Source organism: Stegostoma tigrinum, chromosome 19 (genome assembly GCF_030684315.1).
Source record: "Stegostoma tigrinum isolate sSteTig4 chromosome 19, sSteTig4.hap1, whole genome shotgun sequence".
Classification (NCBI taxonomy): domain Eukaryota; kingdom Metazoa; phylum Chordata; class Chondrichthyes; order Orectolobiformes; family Stegostomatidae; genus Stegostoma; species Stegostoma tigrinum.
This window is the reverse complement of record NC_081372.1, coordinates 11,644,501-11,668,674: the sequence shown is the minus strand read 5'-3', so window position 1 is coordinate 11,668,674 and position 24,174 is coordinate 11,644,501. Positions and strand designations below refer to the sequence as shown.

Below are 24,174 nucleotides of genomic sequence, written 5' to 3'. Positions count from 1 at the left end.
ATACAAATGTCTGTGACTGTCACATTGTAAAAGCCAGGAACTGTGTAAATGGATTGAATCCTTCAGCGCTATATGATCCTCGTCTCCTCCTTATGTTATAGGATCTAACTTCAGTGTCACCACTTCAAATACAAATATCCTGTCAAAGGGGAAAAGTCCATTGTGACAGATTGTGAGCACAGCACACATCTGGGTTACCAGCAGTGGCTGGTTATAAAGAAATGACTCCCAGATTGCAGATACCACATCACAAGTAGTTTCAGGGATAAGCCTGAGGGAGGAGGACTAAGAGAAGAGTGAAGGTCTGTGATAAGGTGGAAGATTGGAGAGAATTAAATGATAGCAGGATGTTGGTTCGCGCTGAGGAAGTAGCGATGGGACCATTAAAGAAACAAAAATGGTTCTAGATGAAGTGGGGAAGTGGAAATGATCACCAATGATCACCAATGATCACCAATGATCACCAATGATCACCAATGATCACCAATGATCACCAATCTAATTAAGTGGGAACAAAGGGTACATTCTGAATTGTTTTATCTCAGTGCTGAGTCTGGAATGCTAGAAAAAGTCTGATCATAAGATTAGGCACTGCTCAGTGGTTTGAGCAAAGATTTATAGCTCAGGTGCTGGTTGTAGATGTTGATGTGTTTGCCGAGCTGGGAGGTATGATAGCAGACGTTTCGTCCCCTTAGTTGGTGACATCCTCAGTGCTGTGGGACCCCCTGTACCACCCCTCCGGATACAACGCATCATCCTCCGACACTTCCGCCATCTACAATCTGACCCCGCCATCCCAGACATTTTTCCATCTCCAACCTTGTCCACCTTCTGGAGAGACCACTCTCTCCGGGACTCCCTTGTTCGCACCACGCTCCCCTCCAACCCCACCGCACCCGGCACCTTCCCCTGCAACCGCAGGAAGTGCTACACTTGCCCCGACATCTCCTCCCTCACCCCCATCCCAGGCCCCAAGATGACTTTCCACATCAAGCAGATGTTCACTTTCACATCTATTAATGTGATACTCTGTATCCACTGTACCCATTGTGGCTTCCTCTATGTTGGGGAAACCAAGCGGAGGCTTGGGGTCCGCTTTGCTCGGCTCGCAGTAAACAACTGCACCTCCCAGTCACAAAGCATTTTAACTCCTCCTCCCATTCCTCAGACGACATGTCCATCATGGGCCTCCTGCAGTGCCACAATGATGCCACCCGAAGGTTGCAGGAACAGCAACTCATATTCTGCTTGGGAACCCTGCAGCCCAACAGTATCAATGTGGACTTCACAAGCTTCAAAAGCTCCCCTCCCCCCACTGCATCCCAAAACCAGCCCAGCTCATCCCCTTCCCCCACTGCATCCCAAAACCAGTCCTGCTGGTCCCCGCCTCCCTAACCTGTTCTTCCTCTCACCTATCCCATCCTCCCACCTCAAGCCGCACCTCCATTTCCTACCTACTAACCTCATCCCGCCTCCTTGACCTGCCCGTCCTCCCCAGACTGACCTATCCCCTCCCCACCTCCCCACCTATACTCTCCTCTCCACCTATCTTCTCCTCTATCCATCTTCGGTCTGCCTCCCCCTCTCTCCCAATTTATTTCAGAATCCTCTCCCCAACCCCCTTTTCTGATGAAGGGTCTAGGCCCGAAACGTCAGCTTTTGTGCTCCTGAGATGCTGCTTGGCCTGCTGTGTTCATCCAGCTCCACACTTTGTTATCTTGGATTCTCCAGCATCTGCATTTCCCATTATCTCCTGTAAAGTGCTATTGTCTTGTGTTGGTTCGAGTTTATACGGTGTGGATTTCACTACCTACCAGAAGCAGCAAAAACCAGACCATTTGAATTCGAACAGGCACAAGATGACAGCGCTTCACAGGAGGCCCCACAGCACTGAGGATGTCACCTAGTATGGGGATGGATCGTCTGCTGTCATATCTCCAAGCTTGGCGGATACACCAGCATTTACAATTAGAATCAAGCTTTCAGTGAGTTTCATAGCACGCTGAAGACAGAGAAGTCAGCATATAGGTTGGGGAATTAAAATGGCAGGAATCATAGAATCCCTACAGCGTGGGAGCATGCCCATCAAGCCCAACTGATCCTTCAAAGAATATCCCATCCCAGTAAGACTGCATTCACGTGGCCAATCCACCTAGCCTGCACACCTTTGGACTGTGGGTGGTAACCAGGGAAAGCCCACACAGATGTGGGGAGAATGTGCAAACTCCACATAGACAGTTGGCCGATGTCTGAATTGAACTGGGTCCCTGGTGCAGTGAGGCAGCAAAGCTAGCCATGGTGCCACCCTAAGCTCAGGGCCATGCTTGGGTCTGAGCAGAGATGCTCCTTAAAACTATAAAAACCAAATCCATGTTCAATGTTGCCAACTGGCCACATTGTGAGGATGTGCATATATAGTAAACTAAATTGTATGAAGTCTAAATAAATCAATGTTTCATCTGGAAGGAAAAGCATAGAAACAAAAACAGAAGTTGCTGGAAAAGCTCAGCAGGTCTGGCAGCATCTGTGAAGGAAGAAACAGAGTTAACGTTTTGGGTCTGGTGACCCTTCCTCAGAACTCATGAGGCAGACTTCTGAGGCAGGGTCACCAGACCCGAAATGTTAACTCAGTTTTCTCCTTCACAGATGCTGCCAGACCTGCTGAGCTTTTCCGGCAACTTCTGTTTTTGTTCCTGATTTACAGCATCCGCAGTTCTTTTGGTTTTTGTTATAGGAGAAGCTTAGGACTGAGCAATAACTGGAGACCATACCAGTGTGTTACTTCCACACTCTATAATGTGCGAGACAGCCAGATATACAAAGTAATGCCATGTCAGCAAGCCCATTGTCTGCCTGTCCTTCCTGGGGCAGGTAGGAATGGTAGGAAAGCAGCCCTGCTGGTTCATAAAGTAAGCCTGAGAAAGTCTGGTGCGTTAACATACCAGATATTATACTGCAGACACCCAATAAAGCAGTAACGAGTATCTAATTTTTTCCTGCAATTCACTCAAAATGACATGATAATTGTTTTAAATTCATACCTTGTCTTCAACATGTGAAATTGGCTGCAATTTGAGCCTGTTGGTGTGTGGGAAATAACTTCAGGGCAATCATTACCAGAGCTGTTGGAGAGTGTCAAGTTTAAATTGGATCAAGAAAATAGTAAAACTTTCCACAATGATTTGCAATAACTCATTTATGCTCGTTTGTCTTCTTTTTCTATCATTTGTTTTTCTGCCCATCCAACACGGCTCTGAGTGGAAGCCATCCTGGAATCCAGTCTAGCCTCAGTTACATTTTATTGAGGAGATGGATTAATATAATCCAATTGGAATTTACCACAGGAATGTAGAAGATAGACTACTGAGAGAGTGTGTTGATGTTTGTGTCTGGGTGGTAACACTGTAGTCCCTGGGTCAGAGAATAGTGGGTTTGAATCCCTCTCCAGAGATTTTGAGAACATTAGCTCTGCCTGTCTGGTGTTAAGAAGGTTCCACATTTTTTGAAGTGCCATCTTTCAGATGAACGGTTTGTGACTGGCTGCAGCACAAATGGAGTTTTCTCGCCCTCCCAGAGGATTTTGCCTGAAGACCTAAAATCCATTTCCACCAGGTGAATGGCAGATGGCAACAAGAACTGACCTAAACCTGTCTATTGCGGGAGCTTCCCAAGACAAACCAGGTAGATTGGACCAATCAGTAGATTAGACATTGCTCTCGGGGCTTACACTGAGCGACATTGCAGGCCAAGTTCGGAGAGGTTGGCATTGGACTGGGGCTGGGGACAGAATTAAAGATGAGTTTTGAATGATGCTGAATACTATGCAATATTCAGCAAATATCCCCACATCTGACCGTATAATGGAAGGAAGGTCATTGATGAAGCAGCTGAAGATGCCTGAGTCTACCCTGGGAAACTCGTGCGGGGATGTGTGCCAGGGTGGAGATGACTAACCTCCAACAACCACACCCATTTGGTGGCAGGCATGACTCCAATCAGTGGAGGGTTTTCCCTATTCCCAATGACTTGAGTTTTGCCAAGCCTCCTCAAAGCCATAATCAATCAAGTGTTGCCACGACGACAAAGGCTATCACTGGTAATTCAGATCTACAGATCTAGACTTCTGTCCGTGTTTGAACTAGGGTTGTAATGAGATTGGGGTCTGAGAGTGCTCTGGCGATATCCAAACTGAGCATCAGCGAGCAGATTATTTTGTTGCTGAGCAAATGCTTGCTAATACTGTTGATGGCCCCTTCCATCACTTTGCTGATAATTTTACAATTTATATGAATAACTTCAGCTTCTCCCTGTAGCTCAAACCCTCCAACCCTGACAACGTCCTTCTAAATGTTTTCTACACCTTTTCAAGTTTAACAACATCTTTCCTATAACATAGAAGCCAGAGGTATACTGGCAAATATTTATTCCCCAATGTAGAACCACTGAAACAGATTACCTGGTCATTATTACATTGAGATCGGTTGGAACTTGCATTGTGCAATTTGGTTGCTGCTTGTCCCACACTGCAACAGTGACTACACTTTGTATTTACTATTTCATGGAGTGTAGACATTGTTGGAACGGCCAACATTTGTTTGCTGTGTCTAAATTGCTCCACTCTTTAACTCCCTCGCCTGATTTGGACTTGGCAAAAGGAGGAAGTAAAAGTCTGAGATAGCATAGCGTAGAGCTGGATGAACACAGCAGGCCAAGCAGCATCTCAGGAGCAGGAAAGCTGACGTTTCGGGTCTGGACCCTTCATCAGAAATGCTAAAAGTCTGTGGCTCCTTTTGAGAAAATCCCCATGTTGCATGCAATATTCATGCCAGGCCATTCAGTTTGAACTCTTTGGTTGGATATTTCTTTGGGGTAAGGGCTCCATGTACCATGGTCCACATGTTCCTCTCCGAACCAATAAACTACTGAAACTGTGGTGCTGTGCTAGACAGAGAGATTGATGACAGTGAATGATTGAGTGACGATAACAATTGGATTGTAGCCTCAATAATGGCTCTTGTCCCATTGTTACTGGAATGAAATGAGTTGCAATAGGTCACTCTATGGAGCTGTAATTCTGACAGGTCTTGGGTTCGATTGAAAGGCTTATATGAAAAACAGACGCCTGAAATATGTCACACTGCCAGGTTTGAAAGCCCTCAACTCCTCTATTATTAAATCCTGAGCACAACCACCACAGTGTATTACCAGCCCTCAAAGTAAATTGCTCAACTTTCCTGACAACTTCCATTAACTGTTTATTTAAGTGACCCTTCAGGAATTTCCTTTTGTCACATAACTTTGTCAGTTTACAGGAATGAATGAGAACAATGATATAGTCTGATTCTTGTTGGTGCAGACTGAAGTATCTTTCTTCTTGTCTCAAATTCCTCAATAAAATATTGACCAGTATCTTATCTCCTGCTGCATGTCAGTGACTGCGAATGCAGATCTTTTTATTCTAGATGCCATCATCATTTGATTAAACTTCACATTGTTAGCTTTAATGTGCAATAAATACAATGGTTCCTCACAGGTCCATTTCCTCCTTTCATGTATCTGTTTAGATCTTCACTTTCTTTCCAACTTCATGAACCTCATTTGTTTGCTGATACACTTGCAGTCTGTCTGTCTCGTCCAATCATTTGCTTAACTTTCTCATCTGCAAAAGATTTCCTTTTTCACCTTTAATCATGGGGGAATTACTTCTTCATGACAGAGCACAAGCCAGTCACTAATTTAGAACAACTAACATGTTGAGGAGGGAGCAAGGCCCAGATAAAATACCGTGTGAACCGAACGCAATTCAAATTTGAAAAATCCAAAAATGTTTTCAGAAAAAACAGTCGAACATTTATATAGCACCTTCCATAACCTCAGGATGTCCCAAAATGTCTTATACTGCTAATGAAGTGTGGCTGCTGATGCCACCCAGTAAATTGCAGTCTGACCATTATTTAAGAAAGGAAGACATTGGCCCAGATGTTTGTGGTGACAGGGAGCCTCCCCTGAACTTCCCAAAAATGGGAATTTCTGGCCCCTCCCCAACACCTACATGTTTCACCTCCCGTTTTTGCAGGGGTGGCTCCGGCATCATGCGTGGATGGTTCCCAGAGACATTTTGCATGTTCACCTGCCATTGATTGGATCAGATTTTAATATCTCTGCCTTTTGGAAGCTAGAATATATGGAGCAGGTGAGACCATTACAGCTCTGTTATAGTAAATTTATTTTGGATAGCTAGGGGTATGCCTTCAAGGAGGTAGGGAAATGGCCAAGCGGTATTATTGCTTGACTGTTAATCCAGAGACCCAGATAATGTTCTGGGGACCTGGGTTCAAATCCCACCGTGGCAGTTGGTGGAATTTGAATTCAATAAAATTGTCTGGGTTTAAGAATGTAATGATGACCGTGAATCCATGACCGATTGTTGGGAAAATCCCATCTGGGTCACTAATGGCCTTTAGGGAAGGAAACTGTCATCCTTACCTGGTCTGGCCTACATGTGAGTCAGACCTGCAGAAATGTGGTTGTCTCTTAACTGCCCTCTGGGCAATTTAGAGATGGGCAATAATTGCTGCCTGGCCAGCGATGACCTCATCCTGCGAATGAATAAAGAATAAAAGGGGATGCACCTTAGTGAATATGTCTGAGGGAGTTAAAGTCAGTTGGTTTGTGCCTAAGAAGGGCACAAACCCATTTGAACAGTCAAAGAAGTTATGTAACTGTAAAGGAACAGTTTAAATGGTCAGAAAATTCTACGTGAGCTGCTAAAACTGTCCAACAACTTAGAGTACAAGTACAGTGTGTAAGACATCAGTTGAAGGAATTTCAATGTACTTTTTAAAATGTGAATGAGAGATTTTGAAAATAGTGATTTTACCGATAGGTATGTGCTTATTTTAAGTCAATATAGCTCCTAAGTTTGCCCATCATGGATATTAGGTGAACCAGCATAGAGCAGGCAGGGCAAAGGTTAGTGTCATGCATGGGTTGGCATGAGAAGATGTTAAGATGGCACTAGAACTTCACATGGTACATCGCCACAAGGGATTTATTTTCATTTCATTCCTTTTTTTAAAAATTAAGTTGCAGTATGACCTGGTGCACAGAGCCAGGGCTCGTACCCAGCTCACAGCTGTGGGTGGCAGCCTTCTCACTTGCCCCACAAGGAACCCCGTTACCCCTGGAATGAAATTCCAAACTTCTGAGCACTTTTCCCAGTTCGGTTTTGTGGACCAGCAAATGTCCTTCCTCCGTGCTTCTGAGGTGGGAACGAAAACCAAGGCTTTTGTGTTTATATGTTGCGTTTCACAACTTCAGTGTACCTCAGTCTGTAAGGAGACAGAACTAACCAACACTCAAGCAAATTGTTGATCAATTAGGAGGAGCTAGCAAGGAAATTTCAGACACATGAGTTGTCGCGTTTAACTGTCTTAGCAGACATTGGGAGAGTAGGGAAATCAGGAAATTACAGGTTACTTATGGAAGAGCGCACTGGGTTCGTTAACATATTGATACAGCACTTATGTAGCACCTTTCATAACCTCAAGGGCCCATCCAAGTATATCAGAATAAATGTCGAGCTCTTCAAGGTGCAGTCACTGTAATTGCAATGGTGGGAATTTAGCAACCCATCTGTGCACAAGCAAAGTCCAACAAACATTGGTGAGATAATGACCAGATTTAATCATATTGACTGCTGGTTAAATATTGGCCAGGAGAGCAGGAACGTGAACCCGAGAGAGTGATGAGCGTTTATGGTTTGTTGCCCTTGAGGTCCCTGACAACAGTTCGGAGCTTCACACTTCCGGTTCTGATAGTAATTTGTTCCTGGATGAGTCGCTGACTGATTCTCTTTCTCTTGCCAGGAATACCAGAGCTCCTCAACTCTGGAACAATTTGTGACCCGCTTTTTGCTCCGAGAGACCATGGACCAGCTGCAGTCGCTGCAGAGCTCTCTGGAATGTGCGATGGATGCCATTGAGGAGCAAACTAGCCATGAGAGGTGGGTCACGTCACATTTGCGTTCCTCCTCGTCCCTAGACACATCAAAATAAACTCATATATAAAGTAATAGCTCTGAAGGAGTTAATGTTCATGTTGTAATGAGCCAACCACTCTGATGATGTCACACAGTACGTTGGTGGAGACCTGCGCGAGTAGCCAAGGGGAGCAGATGTATGGACTGAGATGAATTAATCTGTGAAGCGTTGGAACTCTGTCAAGCATTAATAGCAGGATTTCACCACACAGCTGAATGTAAAACCCGCCAGCGCTGAATGCAGTAAAACTTTGCAAGCCTTTAAAGCATGAAAACAGGGGAACAAATAGCTGGGTATTACATCAAAGAAAAGGTTAATTCACAAGGTACAAATCATACAGTGAACGCAGTGAATTAGGGAACCATTGTCCCTGTCCCAAGCTTTTGTTGAATTCATGAAAGATGCATGCGGGGATGCAAACCCCAGACTCCAAACCTCAAACTATCAGAGGCGGCTTACCAACCACTTCACATGCTGCGTAACTTGTTGCTGCCTTTGAAATTTGATATTCTTTACAAAGAATCCTGATGAAATAGTATATGGCGCTGATGCATGGATAAATTGAAGTGGTTGGCTCTGTTCTTGGAGAGAACAAGGCAAAGAGAAGATTTGAGAGAGTTTTTCAAAATCATGAACAGGCATGATAGGGGAGATAGGGGCAAGCTGGTCCTGCTCAAAAAAGGAAAGAGAACAAGAGCGCATAGATGTAAAATGATATGTAAAGGAAGCAAGGATGACATGAGAAAAAAACTTTCTTGCACGGAGAGTCGTTAGGCTGTGGAATGCACTGCCTGGAAATACAGTGGAGGCAAGATGAATTGAGGCATTTAGGAGGGTATTAGATGATTATTTGGGTGAAAATGGTGTGCAGGGATATGGGGAAAAGGCAGGAGATTGACTTGAGATAATAGATGGATGGACTGAATGGCATCCTCTTCACTGTAACAACTCTGTGATTCTGTGAATGCAATCCACAAAGCTTCAACAACTAAAGTCTCTTTGTTTCAGCAATACTCAAGCTCTGTATTCTGAAGTGACAAAATATTCTTTTTTCTGTTCCATGCATTCCACATCAATATGTCCATTAAGCTCTGGCTCTTACTCAAAATGACAGGCAGGAGTCAAAGCAGTACCAAGGCCACTGTATAGTAATATCCAACTGAAAGTTCAAATTTAATGACAGAAATAAAACTGTCTGCCAAAGCTCGGTTAATCTGGACAACACTGTGACAGGATGTCCTGTCATATATGACACGATATTCACTTGCTGTATTCCAGAGGCTAACAGTCCCATCGCTGCATCGAAAGTGTTATGTCTCTCTTATTTATTGGCTTGTCCGCTCCACAGCTTATTCAAACTTTCCTTCAACAAATAAAACACAGTTTTTATTTCTGATGAAGAGCCCAGGCCCAAAACGTCAGCCTTCCTGCTCCTCTGATGCTGCCTAGCCTGCTGTGTTCATCCAGCACCACACCTTGTTATCTAAGACTCCAGCATCGGCAGTTCCTACTGTTTTCTTCATATTTTTACAGTCATTTTCAAGCCCATTATTCTTCCCTAAGGCCAATCCTGAAGATATTTCACTTTAGTAACTTAGGAGATGCAGCAGCTGATTCGAGCACAGCAAGCTCCCATGATCAGCCAAGTGTTGGAAAGGGAAAATTGTCATCCCGTTGCTCTGTCAAAGACGAAGCAAGTCTTAAGTTTCTTTGTCTAGGCATTTATTCATGCATCACGGAAGGTGGACTCATTGAAGGTGCTATGCAACTTCCCAATTTGCAATGATTTTATATTATTTTACAGATAACAGTCATCCCCTTGTGTAGTAGTGTACTTACCCCTGGGCCAGGAGGCTTGGGTTCACAGCCTACCTGCTCCAGAGGTGTGCAATAACATCTCTGGACCTAGGTGATTAGAAAAATAGGTTAAATTACAAAAACATTCCAAAGAACATTCTTGTCTCTAAACAACATTCCACTTTATTTTCCAGATTAGCACACGTGATTATATGATCCAATCATTTTGAAATTTGTACACATGGCTACATTATCAAGTTGTTACGTGTTCACATCTACAGAATTCCAGTACGATCTTTGTAATTATCCAAACTGTTTACTGTCCTTTACCTTCTGTCAGTGATAATGACCAGATAATCTGTTTTGTGATGTTGATTTGATGTTTGCCAGTGCACTGGGGACAGCTCCCTGCTCTCCTTTGAAGTAATGCCTTGGGACCCTTAACATCCACCTGAAAGGACTGGGATTGGTAGGAGGTAGGGGTCTCCTCAGTTTACAGCTAACGTGCAGGAGGACATCGCCCAGTGTGTAACACTCTCTCAGACCTGTGCTGGAGTGTCAGTTTAGATTAATTTAATCCTGTGTCCCTTCAGGCATTTTTGCTTAATTTATAGTTCTTCTGATGTCTCATTGCCAAGCTGGGAAAGCCAAGCCTGTACAATCTATACTCCTGACTTAAACTCCTAGTAAAAATACTCAGCTTGCACTCGGCCTGTGGGAAAAGTCAGCTCTCTTTCTAGGTCATTTCCTGTAAAATCTGCCCAGGCCTTTTACGCAGACAAGAAGTGAAGTACTATTTGGCATCATCCAATTTTGCCATGTCAGGAATTTCACTGTATTGGCATAGGCTACTCTCCAACACTTGAGAATGACTGAAGTGGCACTGTACAGATGGTTGAAGTTAACATCTGGGTATTGATTCAAAGAGATACCCTGATTCTATTTTTAAGGATTTGCTTTTGGGAATCACTGGAAATTTATTGCCAATTGGTGCTAGCCAGAGAGCAGTTAAGAGTCAACCACAAGGCTGGGGTGTGGAGTCTCATATAGATGACAGAGAAGTAAGTACAGCTTCTTGTAGGGATATTAGTGAACCAGATGGGATTTTAATAACAGTAGATGATGTCGTGATTGTAATCAAGTCAAATGGGTAGACCTCACAGAATGTGAGTTCCCTGATTTGGGCTGTTAATCCGGTCCAATCAAGGAGCCCTGGTTGACAGATATAAACAGGAGTACCAGAGGTTCTGTTCACTCTGAGAGCTGGCTCTGAGGGAGCTGGACCAGTGTCACATACTATGCATGCTCAAATAAATGGTGACTTAGTAAAAAGGTACTGGCCTCTGAGGAGTTATTTCAGTTGCCAGTAGGCTAGTTTTTAAATTCCAGATTCTTATTGAATTCAAACTTCACCACCATGTTAGGATTTAAATGTCACAGTGGGTACATGAATCCATGTCCCCAAAGCATTAGCCTGGAGTTTTGGATTACCAGTCCAGTGACATTATTACTACATTACCCTATCCCTACAGGATTTCCTAAGGAAAATGGAACTGAAGAGTTCCAGCTGAAGAGCCAGCACCAACACTGGTTTGATGAGCTGAGTATCCTCCTCCTACATTGCAATCTCTGTGACCCAAAAAGAAATGACACATTACCTGACTTTTCGAGCTGCGAGCCTCAGGCATTTGGCTACTCTGCAAATTCAGAATTTGATCCAAAGACTGATCAATACCTGAAGTTGAGGGTCATAGTGTCATAGAGTCACACAGCATAGAAAGACACCCTTTGGTCCAACCAGTCTGTGCTGACCATACTCCCAAACTAAACTAGTCTTACCTGTCTGCATGTGGCCCATATCCCCCCAAACCTTTTCTATTCATGAACTTATCCAAATGTCTTTTAAATGTTGTTACTGAACCTGCATCCACCATTTCCTCTGGCAGCTCATTCCACCCACTAGTCACTCTGTGTAAAAAAAGTTGCCCCTAATGTCCCTTTAAAATCTTCCTCCTCTCTCCTTAAAAATATGGCCTCTGGCTTTGAACTTCTCCATCCTAGGGAAAGACCTTTGTTATTCACCTTATCTATGCCCCACATGATTTTATAGACCTCAATGAAGCCACCCCTCAACCTCCCACATTCCAGTGAAAAAAGTCCCAATCTTTCCAGTCTCTTTTTTATATCTCAAACCCTCTATTCCCGGCACATCCTGGTAAATTCTTTTTAGCAGTGCCTGCAAAATTAAGAGCAAAATTCAGACCTAGCTTGCTTATTATAGGAAGAACGTTGGCTGAAAGAGGGAATTCATTAAACTGCATTTTTATCAAAATACTCGAATGCGCATTGCAAATTCAGGACTTCCCAATGTGCTTTCATGCCAATCAATGTACCTTCTGAGGTGCAGTCTGCTTCTTATTTGGTTGTATTGGCATCATGGATTAACATCTGTGTTCTGACAGCATTTATGTGGTTAGCTAAAAATAAAAGCAAGATACTGCGATTGCTAGAAATCTGCAAGAAAAACTGAAAGCTCAGGGGAAATTCAGCAGGTTTGGGAGCATCTGTGGAGAGATAAAAACAGAGTTACTGCTTTGCATCTCATATATGTCCCAAATCGGAGAGAATCACACGGACTTGAAACATTAACTCTGTTTCTGTCTCCACAGATTCTGTCAGACCTGCTGAGTTTCTACAGCATTTTCTGGTTTCTTATAAGTGGTGAGCAGCAGTTGACCTGACCGTGACCTGCTGAGATGGTCGTCCTGGTAATGGAAATCTCATATCCAGTGATGGCAGTTGAAGATTTCACTGTTGCTGTGATCTTTGAAATGCAGCCACCATTATGTGCATAGCAAGCTCCCAACTACAGCAAACAATTACAGAGTCAGAGAGTTGTACAGCTCAGAAACAGACCCTTCGGTCCAACTGATCCATGCAGACCAGATATCCTAAATTAATCTAGTCCCATTTGCCTGCATTTGGTCCATTATCCCTCTAAATCCTTTCCTATGTGTCCCCATCCAGATGCCTTTTAAATGTTATAATTGTACCAGCCTCCACCACTTCCTCAGGCAGCTCATTCCACACACGCACCGCCCTCTGAGTGAAAATGTTGCCCCTGAGGTTCCTTTTAGATCTTTCTCCTCTCACCTTAAACCTGTGCCCTTTAGTTCTGGACTCACCTACCCTGGGAAAAAGATCTTGGCTATTCACCCTATCTGTGCCCCTCATGATTTTATAAATCTCTATAGAGTTACATGTCGGGATGTCTCGTTTAACTCATGTTTGTGAAGGGAGAAATACTGGGCAGGACAGTGGGAAGAATTTCACCGCTTTTCTTTGAGATGAGGTCTGTTTTACCTGCATTTCAGAACTGCACTGTGGATGTCAGGTCGGACAGTGCCCTCACTAAAACAGGGTCATTTCAGTCAGTTTAGCTTTTGAGATGGGCTAACGGAGCTACAATTATTGGATTGTCTTTGTGTTCCGAATCCTTCACTGAAGAACCACTAACATATTGAAGCAGAGTACTGGCGATTTGAAATAGAAACAGAAAGCACTGAAGAAACTCAGAAGGTGTAGGAGTAATGAGATAACACAATGTGGAGCTGGAGGAACACAGCAGGCCAGGCAGCATCAGAGGAGCAGGAAAGTTGATGTTTTGGGTCAGGACCCTTCTTCTGAATGTTTGATGAGTGAAACAGAGTTAATATTTCACATCCAATGCGAGTCTTCTTCAGGACTTCATTATTGTCTTCTTAAAACAGAGCTAGAAATATGTTTGAGTATCTAATTGATCTAATCCTGCTTCTAATTTTTTAAAACATGTTCAGAATCATGAAGGGCTTTTCAGAAAGCAGATGAAGAGAAACTGCTTATATCAGATTCCACAGACAGGCCTGTAACCAAATGACACAGATTTAAGATCACTGGCAAAATAAAACCAAGGAGTGATTTTTTCTAAATGCCAAGAGTTGTAAATGGCCTGGAAGATACTGCCTGAAAGGATGGTGGAAACGACAGACTCAATATGAATGTTCTAAACTCAATCAGATAAATAACTGAAGAAAGAATCTTAGGGCAACAGAGCAGGATTAATTGGATTAGACAAGGGTATGATGCTCCCAGTGACCAGGGAGTCCAGACCGTAAGTTATAGTGTAAGGATACAGGGTAGGCCATTAGAACTGAGATGAGGAGAAAATTCTTCACCCAGAGAGCGGTGAGCCTGTGAAATTCTGTACCACCGGAAGTGGTTGAGGCCAAAACATTGAATGTTTCAAGAATGAGTCACTGTTCTCAGGGCTGAAGAGATCAAAGAGAATAAGGAGAAAGTAGGAAGAGAAGACTGAGTTGGATGGTCAGCTGTGATTATATTGACTGGGCAGAGCAAGCTCAAAGGGCCTGCTCCTCCTAATTTGTGTTTCTGCAGCTCCCTTCAAACCCCAGCACAGGATAGATGGAATGAACGGCCTCCAACTGTGCTGTGTGATCCTATGATTGTATATTGTGCTCGCTTTCACAGGCCGGAGCAGGACACGCCTGAGATCCCGCCTGTCCATCGCCCAGGGAGACGATGTGGTCGCAGAGCTCAGAAGAATATCTGCCTGTCCCCTAGTGACCCATACTCAGGAATCCTTCACTCAGGTATTGAACAATTCAACAAAATTTCCAAGATTAAAACAGTCGATAAAACTTTAGCTCGAAGAGCTTTCTAAAGCTGCTGGGAAAACCTCAGATTCACCTTTAAAATCAGTCAATTCACGTAAATTTTCACACAATGTGAAATGTGAAGTAAGGTTGGATAAAATTTTGGGCTATTTGAATAAACAATAAAGTGTATTATTTTGAGAGGTGTTCAGGAGCATTTGGACATTGGACTGAAAGTCCACAGATCTCTGAAGGTGGCTTAACAGGTAGATTAAGGTGAGTCAAATGGGGAAAGGCTTCAGAAACCAAACGTACAAAGGGACTTAGGAGTCACAGTTCAGGATTCACTGAAGGTTACCCACGCAGGTTCATTTGGCAATCAGGAAGGCAAAGCAGTGTTAGCATTCATTTCAAGTGGGCTAGAATACAATAGCAGAAATATGCTGCTGAGGCTCTAAAAAGCTCTGGTCCGAACACATTTGGAATATTCTGAGCAATTTTCGGCCCTGCATTTAAGGAAGGATGTGCTGACGTTGGAGGGGGTCCAGGTGAAAGTCTGTCATATGAGGAGCAGTTGAGGACTCTGGATCTGCCTTTGATAGAGTTTGGAAGGATGAGGGGGATCTGATTGAAACTTACAGAAGACTGAGAAGCTGGATTGACTGGATGTGGAGAAGATGTTTTCACTAGTAGGACAGACTAGTACCCAAGACCACAGCCTCAGATTGAAGGGATGACCCTTTAGAACTGAGATGAGGAGGAATTTCTTCAGCTAGAGGGTGGTAAATTTGAAAAACTAATTGCGGAGATGGCTGTAGAGGCCAAGTCATTGATTGTCCTCTTTAAGAGAGAGATAGGTAGGTTCTTCATTAGTTAGGGGATCATGTCTACAGGGAGAAGGCAGGAGAAGGTTGATGAACACATCAGCCATGATCAAATAGCAGAACAGACCCAGTGGGCTGAATGGCCTAATTCGATTCCTCTGTCTTACAGCTTTATGACCAGGAAGGCTAGTGGGGTATTTTGCTTAATTAACTGAGAAATTGAATGGAAGAGTTGGAACTGTATAAAACACAAGTCAGGCTATAACTGGAGTACTGTGTCAAGCTGTGGTCACTGAGTTTTGGGATTATTATAATTGTGTGAGAGTGGCTGCAGAAGATGGTGCCTGGACAGGAGAATCTTAGTTATGAGGCTGGATTGAATAGGCCGGGATTGTTTTCTTTGGAAAGGATGGGACTGAGGGAAGTGAGTCTGAAGGGGTTAATATTGAGGAGTGCTGTAAGCACCATGCCCTACCATAACTTTACATTGAGGTGTAGAGAGAATGGCAAAACAAAGGATTGAGATCTAACATCTAGTGCTCGTCAGTCTCTCTAATAATGTCAATCATGCCATTGTAGCCTGTAATTAGTTGTTATTGCAATATAATGCAATGTCATTAAAATGTTGATAACATGGCAGAGGCAGATAAATACTTGTCAGACAAAAGAATCAAGGTTATCATAAGTCAGAATGTGGAATGTGGAAAATAAACAGATCAGCCATGAGCTTATTGAATGGCAGACCAGGTTTGAAGCGCTGAATGGCTTACTCCTGCTCCTAATTCACATGTTCATCATCAATTATAGGCGATGGCCTAGTGGTATTATCGCTGGACTGTTAATCAAGGAGTCCTAGATAATCTTCTGGGGACCTGGGTTCCCGCCACAGCAGATGGTGGAATTTGAATTCAATAAAATATCTGGAATTAAGAATCTAATGATGACCATAAATCCAGTGTTGATTGTCAGAAAAACCCATCTGGTTCACTAAGGTCCTTTAGAGAAGCAAACTGCCATCCTTAGCTAGTCTAGTCCACATGTGAATCTAGACCCACAGCAATGTGGTTGATTCTTAACTGCCCTCTGGGCAATTAGGAATGGGCAATAAATGCTGCCCAGCCAGCGATGCCCTCATCCTGTGAATGAATAAAGAAAAGGAATGATAGTCAGGCCAAGGAAATGGTTTTCCTCTATTACACCAGACCATGTTGGACCTGGAGATCCCTGCATTTAAAGATGGTGGTGGGAGTAATTTCATTAGGAACAGCTAATCACACTGTACAGTGAGCTGACAACACCATATGACATGGTGAGCAGCTGCTTGGATTTAACTTGACTGTACAAGTGGCATGGTGAGCAATGGTGTGGATCTGATTTGACTGCTTGTAGGACAGTGGTGTGAGACCTTCAGACTCAGTTTTAAGTTGCCGGCTTGTACAATACAGTCAGCAACAGGGAAGTAATGAAGTTAGAAGAAATCCTCGTAGAAATCCTCAACGAGTAAGAACACTCCAGCAAATGGTGAAAGCATTTGAGACCTGGTAAGAGCCACACTGCAACAGGAGAGTGAGCAACTCCTTGGAGAAAGATAATTCATAACTCTAAAGTACAGGCTGCATCACAAGGCACTGCTCTGTAAGTCTCGGTCAGAGAACAGTGGTGAGTAAACAGAACGCAGAAGCTGTGCAGTTAAAGCTTAACATCTCTGGTGAGCCAGAGCAGTAATCCAGGCTAGAAAAGTTATAAGGTAAAAAATATCTGACTGGTGAATCTAACATCAGTGGTGGGTAACTTGTTGAAGGGGGTTCAGAGGGACAGGATTGACACATATTTGGAGAGACAGGGACTGATTAGGGATAGTCAGCATAGCCTCGTGTTTTTTTTGAGGATGTAACCAAAATGATTGTTAACGGCAGAGCAGTAGATGTAGTTTACATGGATTTTAGTGAAGCCTTTGACAAGGTTCCGCACGGTAGACTAATTAATAAAGTTAGATCACCTGGGATTCAGGGTGAGCTTGCTGACTGGATACAAAATGGGCCGAGGCGGGGGGAGGTGGTGGAGGGCTGTTTTTCAGACTGGAGACCTGTGAGCAGCCATGTTCCATAGGGATCGGTGTTGGGTCTACTTTTGTTTGTCGTCTATACAAACAATTTGGATGACAACATAGGAAGCATGCTTACTATGTTTGTAAATGACACCAAAATTGGTGGTTTAGTTGACAGTGAAGAAGGTTATGTAAGATTGCAAGAAGATCTTGCTTAATTGTGCCAATGGGCTGAGGAGTGGCAGATGGAGTTTAATTTGGCTAATTATCAGTTATTGCATTTTGGCAAAACAAACAAGGGCAGGATTTGCACGGCTAATGGTTGGTCCCTGGGTAGAGTTATTGTACAGAGAGACTGAAGGGTTCTGGTGAATAGCTCTTTGAAAGTTGCATCACAGGCGGTTAAAAATGTGTTTAGCACGCTTGCCTTCATTGCTCAGACCATTGAGTATAGGAGTTGGGATATCATTTTGTACTGGACGCTGTTGAGGTGTCTTCCAGAGTACTGTGTGCAGTTCTGGTTGGCCTGCTATAGGAAGAATGTTATTGAATTGGAAAAGCTTCAGAAAAGATTTACCAGGATGTTTGAAAGAGGACATTTTTTTCACTGGAGTACTGGAGTTTGAGGATGACCATAGGGGCATTGGTAAGGCGAGTCAAAAATGTTTTTTTCCCTAAGGTAGGAGAATTCAAAACAAGGGGGCATATTTTTAGAGTGGGAAGAGAAAGATTTGAAATGAACATGACAGGTGAATATCTCGCACGGACGGTGGAATAAACCGCCAGAGGAAGTAGCAGATGCACGTACAGTTATAATATTTAAAAGATGTTTGGACAGGTACATGAATGGGATAGGTTTAGAGGGATATGGGCCAAAGGTTGAGAAACTTGGTCACCATGGACAAGTTGGACTGAAAGGTCTTGTTTCTGTGTTGCACGTATCTATGACTGTATCCCGCATTTTGACATCATGAGCAGGCACCACAAGGTGTGACTGCAGCACAGACAATGAAGGGTAACCAAAGGAATAGTAATTTGAGATTGCAGGCTGGCAGGACATGAGAGGCCAACAATTGCATTGATAACACTGGGCAGATTGAGAAATCTTCAGCCAAATTCTGAGCCACCGTGCTGCCCCTCTGAAGGGTCACTCGAGAGGATGGTTGGGGCCTCAGTTTAACATCTCACCTGAGTCAGCAATGTAGCCTTCCCTCAGTACTGCGCTGAAGTGTCCTCCTGGAGTAGGGCTTGAACCCACAGTTAAGAGGTAGCTGCAATACTGAGGGAGTGCTGCAAAGTTTTCAGCTAAGACATTAAACTCCAGCCTGGTCTGCTGTTATAGGTGAATGTAAGGTATTCCATGGCACGAAAATGGCACGGGTTGGAAGGGGCCTGTTGATGGAGGGATTTCACGAGCTTTTGTGGTTTGTATTTATCCCTCGATCGGCATCATTTTATATAGGCCAGCTAGTCATTGCTGTTTTTTGGAGTTTGTTCTGGTGTTCTATACTATCATTTCAATGATCATGGTCTAAGAATGAATCACTTGACGGGATTGATTAACCCTGTGGGTTAGTGTAACACAGTAAAACACATTAAAATTACAAATTAGAAGTTACAAAGAGCTGAGTGATTTTTGTATGGGCAGTTGGCAGATCCACAACAGACTAATTACCAGGCAGAGTCACAACATTGTATACATATGGCACATGGACTGCTTAAACATGAATTGTCATAAAGGTAAGGCACACACACAACAAACAGAACACTGATTTGTCAAAAAAATATTCAATTGGCATCTAAGAGCTTTTGTTTTGAGGGTCAGTTAGCTTAGTTGGCTGGTCTGCAATGTAGTGTAACACCAACAAGGGTTCAATGCCTGCACCAGCTGATGTTACAATGAAGGGGTCTCCTTCTCAATCTTTCCCCTCACCTGTGGTATGGTGACCCTCAGGTTAGACCACCATTAGTCAGCTTTCTCTACTCAGGCAGTAGCCCTTAGCTCACTCGGACGAGAGTGACACTCCCTTTAAGGGCTTTAAGACATTGTGTGAAAGGGATGATTTACAAGTTTTTTCCAAGAAACAAGAAGTAAAATTGACTCTGGCTGCATGAGTTGGCATTTTGTTTCAGTCCAGTCGAGAGGGAACCAGTCCTGTCAAGTTAAACAGGACTATCAGTTCAGTACAGTATTAAACTCAGCAACAGTTCTATGCAGCCACTGCCACCTGGTGGATTTGAAAAGACATTACATCAAGACAAACCTATCAGATTAGATTAGACTAGATTAGATTCCCTACAGTGTGAAAACAGGCCCTTAGGCCCAACAAGTCCACACCGACCCTTGAAGCATGCCACCAAGTCCCATCCCCTTAATCTACACACCCCTGAACACTACGGGCAATTTAGCATGGCCAATCTACCTAGTCTGCACATCTTTGGACTGTGGGAGGAAACCAGAGCACCTGGAGGAAACCCACACAGACACAGGGACAAAGTGCAAACTCCACACAGACAGTCGCCTGAGGGCGGAATCGAACCCGGGTCCCTGGTGCTGTGAGGCTGCAGTGCTAACCACTGAGCCACCGTGCCGCCCCAATATTAATTCATGTTTAAATTACAGAAGGTGGCCTTAATTAAGTACCTACCTTACAAATGAATAAGGAAGCTATAGACATAAAGTAAATACAAATAAACAATTGGGAGTCGGGTTTAAGAGTTCTCTGTGGGGAATTATCATGTTGCATTATAAATAGGTACTTCTGATTACCAAAAGTAAGGTTTAAAATCACAGAAAAGGACTACTTCAGTCCATGTGGTGTAAATATACCCACAGCGAAGTTAGGAGATTTCAAGGATTTTGACCCAGTGGCAGAGGACAAACAGAAATATAGTTCCAAATCAGAATGGAGGTTTGGAGGGGAGCTTGCACCCAGTGCTACTCCCATGCATCTGCTGCCCCTGTCCTTCTCAGCAGGCAAAGTTGCGGGTTTGAAAGGTTGTATTAAAGGAACCTTGTGGAATGATCACATTGCATTTTGTAAGTTGTTCCTGCTCACTTTTTAAAAATTTTCTGAAATACCCTCCTCAATCTTCTGCATCTCTTTCTCTCCTTGAATCAAAGCTTGGCCTTTAACTGTCAGTCATCACTAACTGGTGCATTCCCTATCCCAATGCTTCTAACAATCACAGCCCACTTGCCAACCAATTAGCACTCTCCTCTCATCTAATATAAATGGTTATTTAACCTTTACTTCGGTGTTTGTTCTGAATTGTCCTGGCATGTACAAGTTGCAAAACATTGACAAAATGGCAGCAACACTTAAGTATTGAAGACTTTCTTTGAAACATACCTCCTTGACAAAGCTTGTGATTCACCTGTCCCAATGTGAAATGTTTGGGTTTCGTCTGATAGTGCTCCTGTGAGGCCCCATGGGACATTTTTTATTGTCACAAGGCTACATAAATGCACAATATTGTTGCAATCAAACAAAAAGGTAAATCTGTGTATCGTGCCTTACGGAGGAGGACCAAGGGAGAGAGAATTATTTACCTTCCTATCTCGGACTCCAGTCTAATGTTCCATGAGTTGCCCTCGCCTTTGGTCATGCTGATGCAACATTGAGTAAACAATCTGACCTTTGAACAATGAAATTGAAGTTGTGAGGGTCAAAGAAACAGTTAGATGGGAAACATTACCACCAGCAACAACAACTTGCATTTATCTAGTGCCTGCTTCAAGTTTGATTGCCCCCATGGGATGCTGGTCAAATAAAATCTGTCACTGAGCTGCACAGCAGGGTATTAGAACATGGGCGGATAAGCTTGGCTGAAGAGTTGGGTTTTAAGGAATTGAAGATGATAGCTCATGATAAGGTTTCCAACATCATCCCCACTCAATCCTTCTTGTCCAGGGCCTCAGTGAAATTTTACACTGAAGAAGGAGGCCATTTGGCCCCTCATGAACTTGCTGGTTCTCTGAGTATTAGGCCTTAGGGCTAGTCTCCTGCCTTCTCCCCATAATCCTGCTCATCATTTTGGTTGAAATGATCATCCAACACCCTCTCGAAGGCCTCACATGAACCTGCTTCCATTACACTTCCAGGCAGCACATACCAGACCTCAACAAAACCCCTGGTAAAAAAAATTCTCTCACATTATATTTGTTTCTTTGGCAAAATGTTTCAAATCCTTGCCCTCTGGTTCTCAATTCATTTGTGAGCAGGATCAGTTTCCCATTAATCAACTTCTACAGACCCTTCCTGATATTGAAAACGTCTATGACTTCTCCTTTTGGACTTATTATCTCCAGGGAAAATTGTCCCAATTTCTTCAATATATTCTCTTGACTGAAAAGTCTCACCCCAGAACCATTCTCTGTAACCTCTGGCAGCACTGTCCTCACTGCATACACATCTTTGCTATAGTGTGGTGCGCAGTACATTATGTTCCAGCTGAGATCTATCCAGTGTCTTTTACAAGTTCAGTATAATTTCCCATACTCTTTGACTCTATGCCCCTATTATTGAAGCTTAGAATACCTTATGCATGATGAACCACTCTTTAATAACTTCTACACATTTCTGCCCAGGTCTCCATGCTCCTCAACAGCCTTTAGAGTGGCACCCTTCATTTTACACTGTTGCTGCATATCCTTTGGACCAAAATATATCACCTCACACTGTCCATTTTGAACTTCATCTACAAACTATCCACCCCCTCCACCAACCTGTCCGTGTCCTTCTGGAGTTCTGCACTGCCTTTCTCACAGCTTACAATGCTCCAAAGTTTTAAATCATATGCAAATTTTGAACTTGTCCTCCTCACACCAAGATCCAGATCATTAATATCCATCAAGAGAAGCGAAGGTCCCAATACTGACCCCTGGAAAGCTCCACTACAGACCTTCCTCCAGCTCAAAAAACACCCATTAATCATTGATCTGTTTCCTATAACAGCCAATTTTGTATCTACATTGCTACTGTCCTTCATTCTCTGGCACTGTATTGAATGTCTAAAGAATGATCCTTGTACACCACATCAATAACATAACCCTCCTGTCATCTCTTTGAAAAACTTCAGCTGGTTCTTCAGGAATGATATTCATTTCACACATCCAGGCTAGCTCTTTCTAATCAACCCGTCTGTTTTCATGCAGTTGTAAATCCTCTCCTAAATAACTGTTTCCAGGAATTTTCCCATCACTGAAGGTAAACAGGCAGGTTTATAATTACTGGGCCTATCTTTACAAGCTCTGTTTGAACAAAGCTGAAATGTTTGTAGTTCTCCAGTCCTCTGATACCAGCCCCTGAATCAAGAGAGACTGAAAGATAATTGCCAGTGCATGTGCAGTTTCTACTCTCACTTCCTTTAATATACTTAGTCACATCTTTCTGGTGCCTTATCAACTTCTAAGTATTGATAGTTTATCCAATGCCACCCCACTTATCAATTTTAAACCCTTTTGATTTCCTCCTCCGTCGCCACGATCCAAACAGTATCTATCTTGTAAGACAGATGCAAATTACTCATTTAACACCTCAGCTCTGCTTCTTTTTGGTCCTTCGTCAACATTACTTCTCTAGCAACGGGCCTTTGGAAGACTTCGGGATCTCCTTGTATGATAGCTGCAAATCTTTTCACACAAGCTATATTTGCTTCTCTTACTTATTTTTGCACTTCTCCCTGAATCTTCTGTATTCCTCCTGGTTATATTTATACTTTCTACGTGACACGTGTCATCAGTGCTCTTCTATTTAAACTCAATCTCTTTCCCACCCAGTGAGCGTTGTGTTTGCTGCTCTACCTGTACCTTCATAGGCAGTGGACCTTGATAATTCCCGTCTATCTGTACTCCGACAGTAGCCTATTTCTCAGTACTCTCATCACCCTTTGCTTCCAACCTATCCAGCCCAGCACTGTTTCTGCCCCATTGAAGTTAGCTCCCCACCGGTTGATTGGATTGACCGATATCATTTTCCACAATTGTACTACATCTTATGTTACAATAATTATTGTAATGTACCCCCACTGTCATTTTGATCCAGTTGACACACCTCATTCCCAATATCCAGGCCTAGCATTGCATGTTGCCCTGTTGGACTAGAAACATACTGCTGTAGGAAACGCTTATGAATACAATCTAGGAGAACTTGTCTCTTCTTTCCCTTTGCACTATCATTCTGTATTGAGGTCGTTGAAATCCCCCATTATAGTTGCATAATAGTTTACATCTATTTGTAATTTTCTTAATTTTTTCTACATCTTTCCCACTAGTTGGTGATCTGTAAATTACACCAGGCAATGTAATTGCACTTTTTTCATTACTTGGCTTAAACCAAATTGATTCCACCCTTGAACTCTCTGGGACATCCTTGTTTCTCCTTAACCAATACAGCCAACCCTCTTTTGCTTCCCTTTCTTATTTTAATTGAACAGCGTGTATCCAGGTATACCCAACATTTCCTTGAGCCAGGACCATGTTATCGCCACAACATCATGTTTCTACATGGCATTGTTTTTGTCTGGTTCCATTCATGCCTCTCCTGTCATGGCCAGGCAGCTTCTCTGCCTGTTCCTGTAACATTACCTCCAGAATTGCCCAAGAATCAGTCTCTTGTTGTCTCTCGTGCAAATCAGCTTCCCAAACCCATCACCACTTCCATCCAGAAGGAGAAGAGCAGCAGATACATGGGAACACCACATTGTGCAAAGTACCCTCCAAGGCACTTCCTGACTTGGAAATATAACACCATTCCTTCAGTGTCACTGGGTCGAAATCCTGGAATTCCCTCCCTAACAATATGGTGGGT

The 24,174-nt window shown here is 43.2% G+C and overlaps 1 protein-coding gene across 2 annotated transcripts in view; it reads left to right on the top strand.

Annotated features, from left to right (window-relative positions):
* Window positions 1–24,174, top strand: part of LOC125461441 (N-terminal EF-hand calcium-binding protein 1-like) — a 134,131-nt gene that overhangs the window by 88,890 nt on the left and 21,067 nt on the right. For both annotated transcript variants that reach the window (XM_048550228.2, XM_048550227.2), the window contains 2 exons: window positions 7,869–8,005; window positions 14,367–14,488. In XM_048550228.2, the coding sequence (XP_048406185.1) occupies window positions 7,869–8,005; window positions 14,367–14,488 (259 nt within the window). The remainder of the gene's footprint in view (window positions 1–7,868; window positions 8,006–14,366; window positions 14,489–24,174) is intronic.